General features: G+C 41.6%; 1 protein-coding gene and 1 long non-coding RNA gene across 2 annotated transcripts; both read left to right on the forward strand.

Annotated features, from left to right (window-relative positions):
• Positions 1 to 436: 436 nt before the first annotated feature.
• Positions 437 to 5,788, forward strand: LOC140548212 (uncharacterized). Its single transcript, XR_011978544.1, has 3 exons — positions 437 to 620; positions 902 to 1,087; positions 5,278 to 5,788. It is a non-coding gene; the product is annotated as an uncharacterized lncRNA (long non-coding RNA).
• Positions 5,789 to 6,481: 693 nt separating this feature from the next.
• LOC140548149 (uncharacterized) lies at positions 6,482 to 14,375 on the forward strand. The gene is made up of 8 exons (XM_072671572.1): positions 6,482 to 6,639; positions 7,089 to 7,427; positions 8,089 to 8,556; positions 8,674 to 8,772; positions 9,341 to 9,359; positions 9,450 to 9,478; positions 9,761 to 9,946; positions 13,853 to 14,375. Exons 1-7 carry the CDS (start codon positions 6,585 to 6,587, stop codon positions 9,910 to 9,912), a joined length of 1,161 nt encoding a protein of 386 aa, XP_072527673.1. The 5' UTR covers positions 6,482 to 6,584; the 3' UTR covers positions 9,913 to 9,946; positions 13,853 to 14,375.
• The last annotated feature ends 1,819 nt before the right edge of the window (positions 14,376 to 16,194 follow it).

A 16,194-nucleotide genomic window follows, 5' to 3' on the forward strand; every position in this document is an offset into this window, starting at 1 on the left:
ATTATTATTACTATTATTATTATTATTATTATTATTTATACATAAAAGTAGCGGTCACACAAAAACCTTGTATCTCCGAAATGGCAACTTTTCAGGAGAAGAAAAAAAAACTACTAGACTTCAATCCAAGTCTTTTTGGAGCATTTCTATTGGTCCGTTCACCATAATAAAATTCTGATACAATGTAAAGAACAACTCCCAGATTCACATTATGTCAAAAAAGGAAAAAACGGCAGATAAAAGGGGTTTGCATGGCTGCACTGAAATCTTAACTACCATCAATAAATGATAGATTTAGTCGTAAAATGCATAAAAAACTGTGACTCAGGAATAAAACTCCTAATACATATTAGTTTAATAGTCGTTATTAAATTATTTAAAGCAGTTATAGTCTAAAATAATTCTTCATGCATTTAATCTAGTCAGGAAATCGCAGATATTTGATGCTGTAATCATTTTATTCATGTCTTTTATTCATGCAGGATCTCAGGCTGCACAGAGGTAGGCTGTGGGTTTCATTTTTCATCAGTAAGACTCCAGCATTGCGTTAGTTCTTACTCATTTCTGTTGCTTCATTTGTTCCAACTGCAGAAATCAAGAAGAAGCTCTAGACATGGACTGTAAGTGTTTACCGCTTCAGTGTTGTTTGTTTCTCTGTAAACTCATGCTAATTCTCTGAGGCTCTTATTCAGAGAGGTGTGAGAATGGAGAGTTAGTAAGCTAACCCAAGGACTCTTACTGGTGTAGAGAGGTGGGCTTGTAGGCCGAGGAAATCACAACTCAGCCACAGGAAAGGCAGGGTAGCAGCGGTGTTGCTATCCGCTACTCTACACCAACCACAGCCAAGGTACTGAACATCTGTAGTGCTTGTAGAGCTCATTACTCCGCACCATGTTCACAGGTTCTCCGTACGCCGTCGGCAGAGGAGATCAGGAGTATGGATCCAAGGGGGATTCTTCCAAGACGGCTGATCCAAGCCATGAAGAGCCCTCAGCCCCTCTTGAATTGTATTCAATAGTCAGACTGAACAGCTTATACGACTCTTCGGCCTGAGAGGACAGTCAACATCGTATAAGAGAAAAAGGAGGTGATGTGTCTCACATGGTGTAACACTGTGTTCAGGATTTGATGTGATGGTTCAACGTAATCTAGTAATACTTTACTGCTAAGCACTTGCCAAATGATCATACGTTACAGTTACAGTTACATTTTAGACACGATCTTTAGATCCTAATCAAATTCTTGTGTTTATTTTAGTCTGCTGTGCTGATGACAGGATCTGTACTAGTCTGTGACGCATCCTTTTTTACCATTTTACCGTTTTATTTTAGACCTAATGCAGAAAAGAGAAGAAGCCGGTCTAACAGTGTTAAAAAAAGAAAATGGTGTTTCAGCTGAAAAACATTAGTGACGAGGTTGCTTTAACATTCGGAGGTCATTGACCTTAAAATACTATAATGTTTTTATAATGAGACATGGGGCCTTATTGTAGCATTCTTTAGGTGAGACGTCAACCTTCTGTCATGACTGGCTAGGTCTGACAGAGGTATGAGGGTGAACACTCGCAGGGGATGGCTCGATGCGAGAACGTTATAAAAACAATTTTACCCAAAGACACACACCTGAGGCTGGAGGTGAATCCTGGAGCTAGGCTGGCGTGAAGGGAATGAGCGGGATGTAATACGAAAACCAAAACCTACAGGCAGTACCTGGGGAAACTAGAGAACTAGAGAACTTACGTGATCTGAGAGGTCAGTGGCAGAATCCAACTGGCATGAGTAAGATAGACCTGGTACCGATAATGCCCTCCTGAAGAGAGAGAGCGTCTCTCCGGCGTCCCCGAGGTTTCGTGGGCCGTACGCTTGCACGCCAACGCACGTGGTCGCTGGGCACCCTGACTACGTGAGATAAGTTCAGTCCCTAAAGAACCGTGAATGCATCCAATCCCTTGACTACATACAATTCCATGAAGATGCACAATCACTGACTAAGTTCAATACCTTGAATAGGTCCAGTATGACATGAACATAAATGTCAAAATAAGAGTCCTCATGAGAGCCTGTGGGCCGCGGCTCAGGACCGCCCCCGGGGCGGGTGCGGTGACGCAGACCTGACACCTTCCAGCTTGATTTAGGGTGTTTGGCTGTGTCTTTGCTAGCGTAAAGACGGGAAAAGTCCGCCTTGCTTGGCTCAAAACGCGTAAAAGTCATGTACTGAGTCTCTTAATTAATCATGGGTGCTATTTCAGTGGTGTAAAGCGTGGGGGGGTGGACGAGCGTCAGGCTGCACACGCCTGTGTTGACAATTCACTGCCAAGATAGCAACGAACGAACGTCTGACGGCTGACGAACGTCTGCCTAGGCTGTTTTTAGTAAGTGGTGCTCCTGTGTTTTCCGCTGCCAAGATACGCAGCAATATGCCAGAAACTGACCTGAACACCCCTTATTTTGAGACCACCGCGCCCACCAGCGCAGATATATTCGCAAGCAGCGCTGCTGTTTAAACGACGCAGGCGGAAGGAGTAAAAATAGACTGCTGGCGGGGTGTAAGATGGCAATGAGCGCTGTGACGCGCCTTGTGCAGAGTGTAAGATAGGGCCTGTGTCTAAAATAAAACGGTACAGCCAAATAAGGATGTATCACAGACTAGTACAGATCCTGTCATCAACTAAAAAAAACCTAAGAATTTGATTAGGATCTAAAGATCGTGTCTAAAATGAAACTGTTTAACTAAAGTATATTAATTTTCTAATTTTTATTAAAAGTATGATCATTCAGGAACCCTCAGAAAAGTACAAAACAGTCAAAGTATTACAGTGGTGGCTCAGCGGTTAGAGCTCTGGGCTATTGGCAACAGGGTTGTGGGTTCTGTACTTTGGCTCAGCAAGTTGCCACTGTTGGGCCCTTGAGCAAGGCCCTTCACCCTCTCTGCTCCCCGGGCGCTGGAGTTGGATGCCCACCTCTCTGGGAGTGTGTACCACAGAGCTATTTTTTTTTCCTATTGACTGTCAGGATTAAAGCAAAGGACAGAGTGTACATTTTCAGGCTTGAGATCTTTAGCATGTAATGGGAAGGCGATGGTTAAGTCAGGGAGGTTATTAATAAACACATTCACTGTTGCAGTTGTTATTTATGTACGTTTGCTAATACAGCAGGCAGATGATAGATATTCTGGTAAGAACTATTTCGAACATGATCAGATAATGGTCAAATATTGAGTCATGTTGAGAGAAGCCAACTACATTATCTGCCTCAATACCCAGCGTTAATACCAAGTCTAGTGAAGAGCTACATCATAACATTGGATTAAGTGAAGCCTAAAGCATCCAAAATTGATTTCAATGCTATTCTCAGTGGGTCCTGATTCTCTTTGAAATGGATATTAACGTCACCTACAATGATAACAGGGGCAGTGGTGGCTCAGTACAGGGGCAGTGGTGGCTCAGTACAGGGGCAGTGGTGGCTCAGCGGTTAGAGCGCCGGGATATCGATAACAGGGTTGTGGGTTCGATTCCCGGGCTCGGCAAGCTGCCACTGTTGGGCCCTTGAGCAAGGCCCTTTACCCTCTCTGCTCCCCGGGCGCTGGAGTTGGCTGCCCACCGCTCTGGGTGTGTGTGTGTACTCACTGCCCCTAACACGTGTGTGTGTGTGAGTGTGTGTTCACTACCAGATGGGTTAAATGCGGAGGACACATTTCGCTGTACAGTCCACACTGTACAGTGACGAATACGTGCACCTTTATCCTTTTTATCCTTTAACTTTATCAGAAGTAAGAGCTACTGCTGCTAGAAAATCAGCAAATTTACTAAGAAATTCAGTATATGGTCCAGGAGGATGATACACTGTTATCAGCAGGAATGAGTGCTGAGTTTTGGAAGCAGGAGATGGGTCTGCCACTTCAAGATTAAGCAGTTCAAATGACTTAGCTTTAAACCCTGTGTTTTGAGTTATTCTTATAACTGAATCATAAATTGTGGCAACTCCACCACCACATCCTGAAGGGTAGCTGTAATAACCAACCCTGGAGGGGTGGAATTCATTTAAAGCTATATATGCATCAGGTTTAACCCATGTCTCACAGAGACATAGTGCATTAAATACAGCAGATTGTCAGTAATAATTTAATTTACAATACCTGATTTAGGTGCTAGTGATATTATATTTAACAGTCCTAATTTAATGTGGTAGTTACTGTTGCTCTGAGGGACAGACGAGTTTGTTTTAATTCTAATGAGGTTGTTAAAACAGATTTTCTGGCTTTTTCGATTATGAGTTACACAGGGGGGACAGACAGTCTCGATACTGCATGGTTAATTTGCACTGTTATGAGGAAAAGACATGGAAATAGTACCTGCTGAAATACAAGCAGGAAAATGGCAGGGTGAATTATTAAAATAGTATCGATCACTTACCTGCTTATTATTTAGCTTATTATTCACTTACCTGGCCGGTGTGACTGGGTAGAGCCAGTCATTCCAGGTGTAGCACTGCCTCGATGTTCCCAGAGAGAATAGCAGACCCCAGGCGGCTCGGGTTAAGCCCGTCTCGGTGGTAGAGGGCCGGTCACTCCCAAAAGCTCCCCCAGTGGTCCACATAGTCAGTGCCGATGGTGGTGCACCACTCCTGCATGGCAGAGACGAGAATCCTGGCATCTGTCCTCATCAGAGCGGCGTCCAGAAGCGAGCGGTAGTGCTCCTTCAGGACCTCGCTGTGCCGGGCAGAGGTGTCATTTGTCCCCACGTGGAGGACAACAGTGCCGGGAATCCTGCATTGCTGAAGCGTCCAGCACACGAGCACCTGGAAGACAGGAAACCGTGGCATTACCCTTAGACACTTCTATTGTTGTGTCTAACAATAGAATCTTCAATAATGAGAATACCGCCTTTGGTAGTTTTCCTCTGTGCTGGGGGAGGCAAGGAAGGTGAAGACGACACCTGCTTTCCTCGACCACGCTGATGCTCCCAGGGTCTCTCTGGCACGGGGGTGAAGTTGGCGATAGCTGGGGTGTGCTAGAACTATGCAGCCGGACGAGCTCCTTGCAGCGTGTCTGGAGAGCGCGTTCCTCCATGGTCGCCATGCTCCTCGGAGTAGTACTACAGTGACAGATACGTGCACCTGTACCTTCTTTTTAACTTTACCATCATATCAAATCCTGAACACAGCCTTACTTAACACTCAACCATGTCCTTACTCTGCGCACGTCTCCTCAGTATTATTGTAAAATTATAACTTTGGCTGTAAATTAACAACCAATTCTAACAATTTCATCCTTCAACAGCTTTTTAAGGTGAAGAGGAGGGGCGTGCTGCAGCAAAGATCTCTGGGAAGGAGCATCAGCCTACCGTAAATGCTGTGTTATGCTAGTCACTGTAAGCTGTGTGTTGCTGTAATGTGTGCTGCAAGCTGTAGATCTGTAGGTGCCGCTGGGCGTGGAGGTTACATACACTATTTTTTATTCACCAACCACCATTTATAAGACGTGTGGAGTGAGAATGACCTCAGGGTGTGTAAAGTGGGGGCTTGACCCTCAGAATCAGGCTGTAATGAAAGTTACTGAAGTTCTTTATTTGATTTGAGGAGCTCCTGTTTGGAACCCACAGGTTCTTCATCTGTAAATGAAGAAACACTACAATACTAAAGTACTGCATCGCATCAAAAAGTTGAGTAGATGTGGACGGATTTCCTGTAGAGTTTTTAAAAATAAAATAAAAAGGCACTTTTAAACCTCCAATACTAACAATACTATTAATTAATGCTACTAATTATTAATAATTATTAATAATAATAATACTAAGCACTGATGATACTGTAAAAGTATGAATATTATTTTTATATAAATAAAAAAACGTATTGAACTGTATATTTTATTTTTAACTGTATATTATCTGTATATTATATTTAACTCTGCTGTCAGTTATTTACCATTAGATTTTTTTTTTACAGTGTAGCTAAACAAAACAGCTTAAAATTATAAGTTCATTTGACTAAAAAAATACCTTCTTTTTAACTATTTAGTTTTCTTATTTTTTCATTCATTTTTTTGTATTTTTGTATGTGCTTACCTGACTCGCCTTGTCTAGGGAAAACGACGGAAGCTAAGGCCAGTCTACAACGTGAAACACTGTCCCTACGTGTCCCTGAACATGTTGCCTACCTCTCCTAACATCCTAACACAGTGGTTTCTGTAGTAAAGCTGAGGTGTAGCAGCTGTGCTGGACTGTGTTCATGATTTTGTGACTGTGTATCATTACTTCAGAACTACATCTAAAAATGGCCTCCTTGGCGTGGGTTTGAGGCGAGTGTGGTTTATGCAGGCAGATTACACCATGCCAACGGATGAGTTACGGCTTCAGTAAGTTAGCTAGCATTAGTTAACTACCTTGTAGTTGAAGTGCCCTGTCTCCTACATGTGTAACATGATTGTAATGGAGGTCACTCTGAACACGAGAGTTATACGTCTCTGCTAAAGTCGCCTACAGAGGAAGCAGAAGTAATGAGGTTAACCAGAGAAGATGAAGAGACATGCTCAGCCTCTTCCGGTCAGATCTCACACTTATTCTTTCAGCACAGTGAGCTACAGAAGTCATGTCGACGCTGGGTTTTATTCTTTCGGTCGTTTATCTTGTGAATCAAATCCATGGTAAGTGTTTTTCACTTTTTCGTGAGTGTGTGAATGTTAGCATACTATGGCGTTTACCACTGTTCTCTATAACACCTCATAATGGGAAGTTAAAGGAGCCTTATGTGACTTATGTGACTTTCATTTGGGGCAAAAAGACACTCAGATGCAGTCTACACTACATAAGCTGGGGAGTTTCTGTTTACACGAGGCCTCGATAATCAGATAACTGCAGAAATCCGAGTATCAGCAGATTTTTGAGTGCATGTAAACACACTCAGTGTTTCAGGCGGCCGAACTCTCCTTATTCAACCGTACCAAGATACGGCCAGTCTGATGTTCCAGGACTGCTGTAATGCAGACATTTTTACACTGTTGGTCTTTTATGATTAATAAAACTGGATCAGACCACAGAACTGATTCACAACCATGTTTCTCAAACTTTCAATCATTTCTGCTTCTTCTTTAAGGGGAAACTCACTTCATGTTTATAACAGTGGATGAAGTAGTAGAGTTGAATTGTGGGACGAACAAATGGCAAATAAGCAGAAATTCTGACAACCGGATCGACCTGAACTGCTCAGTACAGTGTGGTCATGATGGATCTGCTGAAGTTGATGATGATGTTGGAATCTCCTCCTTTTGCAAAACTAAAGATTCACAGTTAAGCCCTGGTTGCTCACTGGAAGTAGAGGAAAGTGGGTTTTATGCCTGTGTTGAATCTCTGGATGCTCCTCATTTCTTTTATCCATTCAAATCATCTCCCAACGTTCTCCAGTCATACATAGTCGCTGTTCAGAACCGAGCCTGTGAGTACCTGTTCATGCTCTAGATCATCACTGTAGTACACTCTTAAAAATGAAGGTGCTTCAGAGGGATCTTTGAGAGATGCCATAGATTAACCACTTATGGTTATAATGAAGAATCATGCTTGTAATAGTGTGAAGAACATTTTAAAGGCCTGTCACAAACAACAGGCCTCATTCACAAACCTTTCTTCTTAAAACCCACTTGTACAGTTTTCCGGTGTTTGGCTCAGTTTAGGAGGACTGTGGGTTCCATCAGTATGAGAGCAGAGCTGAGAACAGTTCTGCAGTTTACAAACACCTCTTTAATCTGACCTAGACTTCTTGATAGAGCTTCAAGAACAGATTTAAGAAAATTCATAGAAAGATATTAGTGGATAAGGCCCGTGGTTTGTTAGGGAACCCAAAAGTGGTTCTTTTATGCCATTGTGCCGCCAGAACCCTTCATTTCTAAGAGTGCCCTACTAATTTCCATCTCACTCTTGAATGCATTACTACTGGGTCATCTCTTTTCATGTCTATTTATAGCTCTTTTTTCATATGTATTAATAAATGTAAAATATATAAGTTAGTTGTTCAAACATGTGGAACATAGTCGGTGAGATAAGCCTGGTTCTGATCTTCTGGAGATCCAGTGTTAAATATTCAGCATTTCTCTCTGCAGGGACGCTCGAGCCTGAGAGAAGATCCTCACTGAATGTATCTGAAGGTCACTCCATGACTTTAAACTGCAGTTTTAACTTCAGTGAAAAATATAAACAGAATCCTTTTATTATTTACTGGATCAAGACTGTAGGAAACAGCAGTAGCTGCATTTACTCCTTTGACTTAGATGATGGTTATGAGCAGAAGTTTGATCACCACTGTGAGGAGCAGGAGAGACTGAGGGGCAGAATCTCAAACCAGACCAAAGACCTCTCCACTCACAACATCACGATCAGTGGGGTGATGGGGTCAGACAGTGGGCAGTACCGCTGTGCCTTACAGATGGACACAAGTGTTAAAGAGGGTAAATCTGAAGTGAAGTGGACGGTGATAGAAAACGTTACAGTCAGCGTACACAATCCCTCACCACCCCACACTACTGACCACCCTGTGACCCAGAAACAACCTGAGGAACCTGGGAAATATGGTGAGTGGATCCTCGGTATCTGAATGAGTAGGTGTTGGTCTCTGGGTGGGTTTGGCATAATGGACCCTCACTGAAAGTGAACTGATTTGTGTTATTTAATTTGTTGTTGTGACACAGGTGGTCTTCCCATAGGCTTGTCTGTTGCAATCCCCACACTGCTGTGTCTTCTGCTGGTTGTCGTGGTTTTGATAAGAAAGAGGTGCTTTAAGTCAGCAGGTAACCACACTGTGGAGAAAGAGCTTAGCTCTGTAAACCATAAAGATCTGTATGTCAGAGCTCACTTCACTTCCTCATTCTCATAACTACATTTTAATGCGTTATATTTATTATTATTATTATTATTATTATTATTATTATTATTAGCACTACTAGTAGTAGTAGTGCTAGAAAAAAAAAACTACTAGACTTCAATCCAAGTCTTTTTGGAGCATTTCTATTGGTCCGTTCATCATAATAAAATTCTGATACAATGTAAAGAACAACTCCCAGATTCACATTATGTCAAAAAAAGGAAAAAACGGCAGATAAAAGGTGTTTGCATGGCTGCACTGAAATCTTAACTACCATCAATAAATGATAGATTTAGTCGTAAAATGCATAAAAAAACTGTGACTCAGGAATAAAACATATTAATAATAATAATAATACATATTTGTTTAATAGTCGTTATTAAATTATTTAAAGCAGTTACAGTCTAAAATAATTCTTTATGCCTTTAATCTAGTCAGGAAATCGCAGATATTTGATGCTGTAATCATTTTATTCATGTCTTTTATTCATGCAGGATCTCAGGCTGCACAGAGGTAGGCTGTGGGTTTCATTTTTCATCAGTAAGACTCCAGCATTGCGTTAGTTCTTACTCATTTCTGTTGCTTCATTTGTTCCAACTGCAGAAATCAAGAAGAAGCTCTAGACATGGACTGTAAGTGTTTACCGCTTCAGTGTTGTTTGTTTTCTCTGTAAACTCATGCTAATTCTCTGAGGCTCTTATTCAGAGAGGTGTGAGAATGGAGAGTTAGTAAGCTAACCCAAGGACTCTTACTGGTGTAGAGTGGTGGGCTTGTAGGCCGAGGAAATCACAACTCAGCCACAGGAAGGGCAGGGTAGCAGCGGTGTTGCTATCCGCTACTCTACACCAACCACAGCCAAGGTTCTGAACATCTGTAGTGCTTGTAGAGCTCATTACTCCGCACCATGTTCACAGGTTCTCCGTACGCCGTCGGCAGAGGAGATCAGGAGTATGGATCCAAGGGGGATTCTTCCAAGACGGCTGATCCAAGCCATGAAGAGCCCTCAGCCCCTCCTGAATTGTATTCAATAGTCAGACTGAACAGCTTATACGACTCTTCGGCCTGAGAGGACAGTCAACATCGTATAAGAGAAAAAGGAGGTGATGTGTCTCACATGGTGTAACACTGTGTTCAGGATTTGATGTGATGGTTCAACGTAATCTAGTAATACTTTACTGCTAAGCACTTCCCAAATGATCATACGAAAATTAATATACTTTAGTTAAACAGTTACATTTTAGACACGATCTTTAGATCCTAATCAAATTCTTGTGTTTATTTTAGTCTGCTGTGCTGATGACAGGATCTGTACTAGTCTGTGACGCATCCTTTTTTACCATTTTACCATTTTATTTTAGACCTAATGCAGAAAAGAGAAGAAGTGAACAAAAAATGGTGTTTCAGCTGAAAAACATTAAGGATGAGGTTGCTTTAACATTCGGAGGTCATTGACCTTAAAATACTATACTGTTTTTATAATGAGACATCGGGCCTTATTTTAGCATTCTTTAGGTGAGACGTCAACCTTCTGTCATGACTGGCTAGGTCTGACAGAGGTATGAGGGTGAACACTCGCAGGGGATGGCTCGATGCGAGAACGTTATAAAAACAATTTTACCCAAAGACACACACCTGAGGCTGGAGGTGAATCCTGGAGCTAGGCTGGCGTGAAGGAAATGAGCGGGATGTAATACGAAAACCAAAACCTACAGGCAGTACCTGGGGAAACTAGAGAACTAGAGAACTTACGTGATCTGAGAGGTCAGTGGCAGAATCCAACTGGCATGAATAAGATAGACCTGGTACCGATAATGCACTCCTGAAGAGAGAGAGCGTCTCTCCGGCGACCCCGAGGCTTCGTGGACTGTACGCTTGCACGCCAACGCACGTGGTCACTGGGCACCCTGACTACGTGAGATAAGTTCAGTACCTAAAGAACCGTGAATGCATCCAATCCCTTGACTACATACAATACCATGAAGATGCACAATCACTGACTAAGTTCAATACCTTGAATAGGTCCAGTATGACATGAACGTGAATGTCAGAATAAGAGTCCTCATGAGAGCCTGTGGGCCGGAGGCTCAGGGGACGCAGACCTGACACCTTCCAGCTTGATTTAGGGTGTTTGGGTGTGTCTTTGCTATCGTAAAGACTGGAAAAGTCTGCCTTGCTTGGCTCAAAACGCACAAAAGTCATGTACTGAGTCTCTTAATTAATCATGGGTGTGTTTGTTTTGGGCGTAACGTGCAGTAATAAACCAATCAGCACTCTCTGTTACCTTTAAGAGCCAGGTGCGGTCTGTCTGACCTTGGCAGATTGCTATTTCAGTGGTGTAAAGCGTGGGGGGGTGGACGAGCGTCAGGCTGCACACGCCTGTGTTGACAATTCACTGCCAAGATAGCAACGAACGAACGTCTGACGGCTGACGAACGTCTGCCTAGGCTGTTTTTAGTAAGTGGTGCTCCTGTGTTTTCCGCTGCCAAGATACGCAGCAATATGCCAGAAACTGACCTGAACACCCCTTATTTTGAGACCACCGCGCCCACCAGCGCAGATATATTCGCAAGCAGCGCTGCTGTTTAAACGACGCAGGCGGAAGGAGTAAAAATAGACTGCTGGCGGGGTGTAAGATGGCAATGAGCGCTGTGACGCGCCTTGTGCAGAGTGTAAGATAGGGCCTGTGTCTAAAATAAAACGGTACAGCCAAATAAGGATGTATCACAGACTAGTACAGATCCTGTCATCAACTAAAAAAAACCTAAGAATTTGATTAGGATCTAAAGATCGTGTCTAAAATGAAACTGTTTAACTAAAGTATATTAATTTTCTAATTTTTATTAAAAGTATGATCATTCGGGAACCCTCAGAAAAGTACAAAACAGTCAAAGTATTACAGTGGTGGCTCAGCGGTTAGAGCTCTGGGCTATTGGCAACAGGGTTGTGGGTTCTGTACTTTGGCTCAGCAAGTTGCCACTGTTGGGCCCTTGAGCAAGGCCCTTCACCCTCTCTGCTCCCCGGGCGCTGGAGTTGGCTGCCCACCTCTCTGGGAGTGTGTACCACAGAGCTATTTTTTTTTCCTATTGACTGTCAGGATTAAAGCAAAGGACAGAGTGTACATTTTCAGGCTTGAGATCTTTAGCATGTAATGGGAAGGCGATGGTTAAGTCAGGGAGGTTATTAATAAACACATTCACTGTTGCAGTTGTTATTTATGTACGTTTGCTAATACAGCAGGCAGATGATAGATATTCTGGTAAGAACTATTTCGAACATGATCAGATAATGGTCAAATATTGAGTCATGTTGAGAGAAGCCAACTACATTATCTGCCTCAATACCCAGCGTTAATACCAAGTCTAGTGAAGAGCTACATCATAACATTGGATTAAGTGAAGCCTAAAGCATCCAAAATTGATTTCAATGCTATTCTCAGTGGGTCCTGATTCTCTTTGAAATGGATATTAACGTCACCTACAATGATAACTTTATCAGAAGTAAGAGCTACTGCTGCTAGAAAATCAGCAAATTTACTAAGAAATTCAGTATATGGTCCAGGAGGATGATACACTGTTATCAGCAGGAATGAGTGCTGAGTTTTGGAAGCAGGAGATGGGTCTGCCACTTCAAGATTAAGCAGTTCAAATGACTTAGCTTTAAACCCTGTGTTTTGAGTTATTCTTATAACTGAATCATAAATTGTGGCAACTCCACCACCACATCCTGAAGGGTAGCTGTAATAACCAACCCTGGAGGGGTGGAATTCATTTAAAGCTATATATGCATCAGGTTTAACCCATGTCTCACAGAGACATAGTGCATTAAATACAGCAGATTGTCAGTAATAATTTAATTTACAATACCTGATTTAGGTGCTAGTGATATTATATTTAACAGTCCTAATTTAATGTGGTAGTTACTGTTGCTCTGAGGGACAGACGAGTTTGTTTTAATTCTAATGAGGTTGTTAAAACAGATTTTCTGGCTTTTTCGATTATGAGTTACACAGGGGGGACAGACAGTCTCGATACTGCATGGTTAATTTGCACTGTTATGAGGAAAAGACATGGAAATAGTACCTGCTGAAATACAAGCAGGAAAATGGCAGGGTGAATTATTAAAATAGTATCGATCACTTACCTGCTTATTATTTAGCTTATTATTCACTTACCTGGCCGGTGTGACTGGGTAGAGCCAGTCATTCCAGGTGTAGCACTGCCTCGATGTTCCCAGAGAGAATAGCAGACCCCAGGCGGCTCGGGTTAAGCCCGTCTCGGTGGTAGAGGGCCGGTCACTCCCAAAAGCTCCCCCAGTGGTCCACATAGTCAGTGCCGATGGTGGTGCACCACTCCTGCATGGCAGAGACGAGAATCCTGGCATCTGTCCTCATCAGAGCGGCGTCCAGAAGCGAGCGGTAGTGCTCCTTCAGGACCTCGCTGTGCCGGGCAGAGGTGTCATTTGTCCCCACGTGGAGGACAACAGTGCCGGGAATCCTGCATTGCTGAAGCGTCCAGCACACGAGCACCTGGAAGACAGGAAACCGTGGCATTACCCTTAGACACTTCTATTGTTGTGTCTAACAATAGAATCTTCAATAATGAGAATACCGCCTTTGGTAGTTTTCCTCTGTGCTGGGGGAGGCAAGGAAGGTGAAGACGACACCTGCTTTCCTCGACCACGCTGATGCTCCCAGGGTCTCTCTGGCACGGGGGTGAAGTTGGCGATAGCTGGGGTGTGCTAGAACTATGCAGCCGGACGAGCTCCTTGCAGCGTGTCTGGAGAGCGCGTTCCTCCATGGTCGCCATGCTCCTCGGAGTAGTACTACAGTGACAGATACGTGCACCTGTACCTTCTTTTTAACTTTACCATCATATCAAATCCTGAACACAGCCTTACTTAACACTCAACCATGTCCTTACTCTGCGCACGTCTCCTCAGTATTATTGTAAAATTATAACTTTGGCTGTAAATTAACAACCAATTCTAACAATTTCATCCTTCAACAGCTTTTTAAGGTGAAGAGGAGGGGCGTGCTGCAGCAAAGATCTCTGGGAAGGAGCATCAGCCTACTGTAAATGCTGTGTTATGCTAGTCACTGTAAGCTGTGTGTTGCTGTAATGTGTGCTGCAAGCTGTAGATCTGTAGGTGCCGCTGGGCGTGGAGGTTACATACACTATTTTTTATTCACCAACCACCATTTATAAGACGTGTGGAGTGAGAATGACCTCAGGGTGTGTAAAGTGGGGGCTTGACCCTCAGAATCAGGCTGTAGTGAAAGTTACTGAAGTTCTTTATTTGATTTGAGGAGCTCCTGTTTGGAACCCACAGGTTCTTCATCTGTAAATGAAGAAACACTACAATACTAAAGTACTGCATCGCATCAAAAAGTTGAGTAGATGTGGACGGATTTCCTGTAGAGTTTTTAAAAATAAAATAAAAAGTGAAGGCACTTTTAAACCTCCAATACTAACAATACTATTAATTAATGCTACTAATTATTAATAATTATTAATAATAATAGTACTAAGCACTGATGATACTGTAAAAGTATGAATATTATTTTTATATAAATAAAAAACCGTATTGAACTGTATATTTTATTTTTAACTGTATGTTATCTGTATATTATATTTAACTCTGCTGTCAGTTATTTACCATTAGATTTTTTTTACAGTGTAGCTAAACAAAACAGCTTAAAATTATAAGTTCATCTAACTAAAAAAATACCTTCTTTTTAACTATTTAGTTTTCTTATTTTTTCATTCATTTTTTTGTAATTTTGTATGTGCTAGAGGATGCTAATTGTACAATTCTATAAGTTACAACGCAACTGCTCGAGCTTAAGCTTTTTTTTAGAAACTTTTATTTCACCACAGTCATTATTTTACTTAAATTAAAATACATTTACTTTATTTAATACTTTCTATTTTATTTAGTACTGCTGTACATGTTTTTTGTTGTTTGTTTCTTTTGTTTTAATAAGAAAGGTGCATTGTTTGGACGTTCACATGGGTATATTTATAGTGTATAGTGTATATACACAATATATATACAATATTTATAAACACAATTAATACAGAAAGTGTTTTTAAAGTGCTTGTAATAAATAAAACTAGAATAATAACAGCACAAAGAAGACAACTGAATACAAAATATGGATTTAAAGTGGGTAAACGTGGAAAATAAACAACAGAAATAAAGGTAAAATAACTTAAAATAAAAAGGACTTTTACAATAGGATGAAATAGATGTAAATATGCAATGCTATAAATAAAGTGCAGGGACAGTAAGGTCCGAGAGCTCAGTTGTGGGCCTGTGGAAATGCTTTAACCCGAATTTAAAATCTGCTACATTTGTGGCACATCTTCTCAGATCTTCTCAGATCATCTGAGATCTTCTGGGTCTTTGTTAGCGTACAGGGTAAAAGCTACTTACCTGTGTTTAGTTTGGACTCTGGACTCTCAGGGCCCTACTCGGGTTATACCTCTCTGTAAACAGTGTAGTATGTGGGCTTTCTGGGTCATTCAGTGAATTTAAGACCAGTAGCAGCACTGAAGTCTACTCCATAACTGGACAGCAGTGTAGAGATTTTAGAAGCAGACAGGTGTGCTCTGTTCTCTTCGGCCTGGTTAAATCTCTGTATGAGCCGGAGCTGCTAAACGCTCTTCTGTTAGAGGCCCAGTTAAGAGGCTAGTGCAGCGGCACTGTTACTGCATGTAGCCTGATTTAGGGTTCAGGCTAAAAGTCTTCAGAGTTACTGGATAACAGCACCCTATAGTGGCAGTGAGAACACACTGTCAGCCACTAGATGGCGCTGCATCAAAAAAAATGTATTCCTTCTCCACTTGGTACAGCAGGTGGCGCTGCCACACCTTCTGTTAATGCTTAATGTCCTAAAGGTCACACCTTCAGGTCACTGATTAAACCTGGTAGAAACGATCAGACCCACAGTTAAGCAGATTTAGCAGTACAGAGTCTAACATGCTGCCAGAACTTTTATTGTATTACTCAATTTAATAATGCATGTGTCATAAGTATTATTAATGTGGTAATAATAATTATTTATATTAATACTTTACTGTGGTTTTAGTTATATATATATATATATATATATATATATATATATATATATATATATATATTTTTTTTTTTTTTTTTTTTTTTTTTTGTTTGTTTGAGGATTGGTATTACAGAGGTCTGTCTGTACAAAGCAATAGTGTTATCCACTGAACTGCATTTTAAACAGCCTATAATATATTATTTTTACAGCATTTCTGTAGCTTTATGTATCATAATGTCTCTGTATTTTCACTGTTTAATGTCCAGACATCATCATCATCATCATCAT

Source organism: Salminus brasiliensis, chromosome 25 (genome assembly GCF_030463535.1).
Source record: "Salminus brasiliensis chromosome 25, fSalBra1.hap2, whole genome shotgun sequence".
NCBI lineage: Eukaryota > Metazoa > Chordata > Actinopteri > Characiformes > Bryconidae > Salminus > Salminus brasiliensis.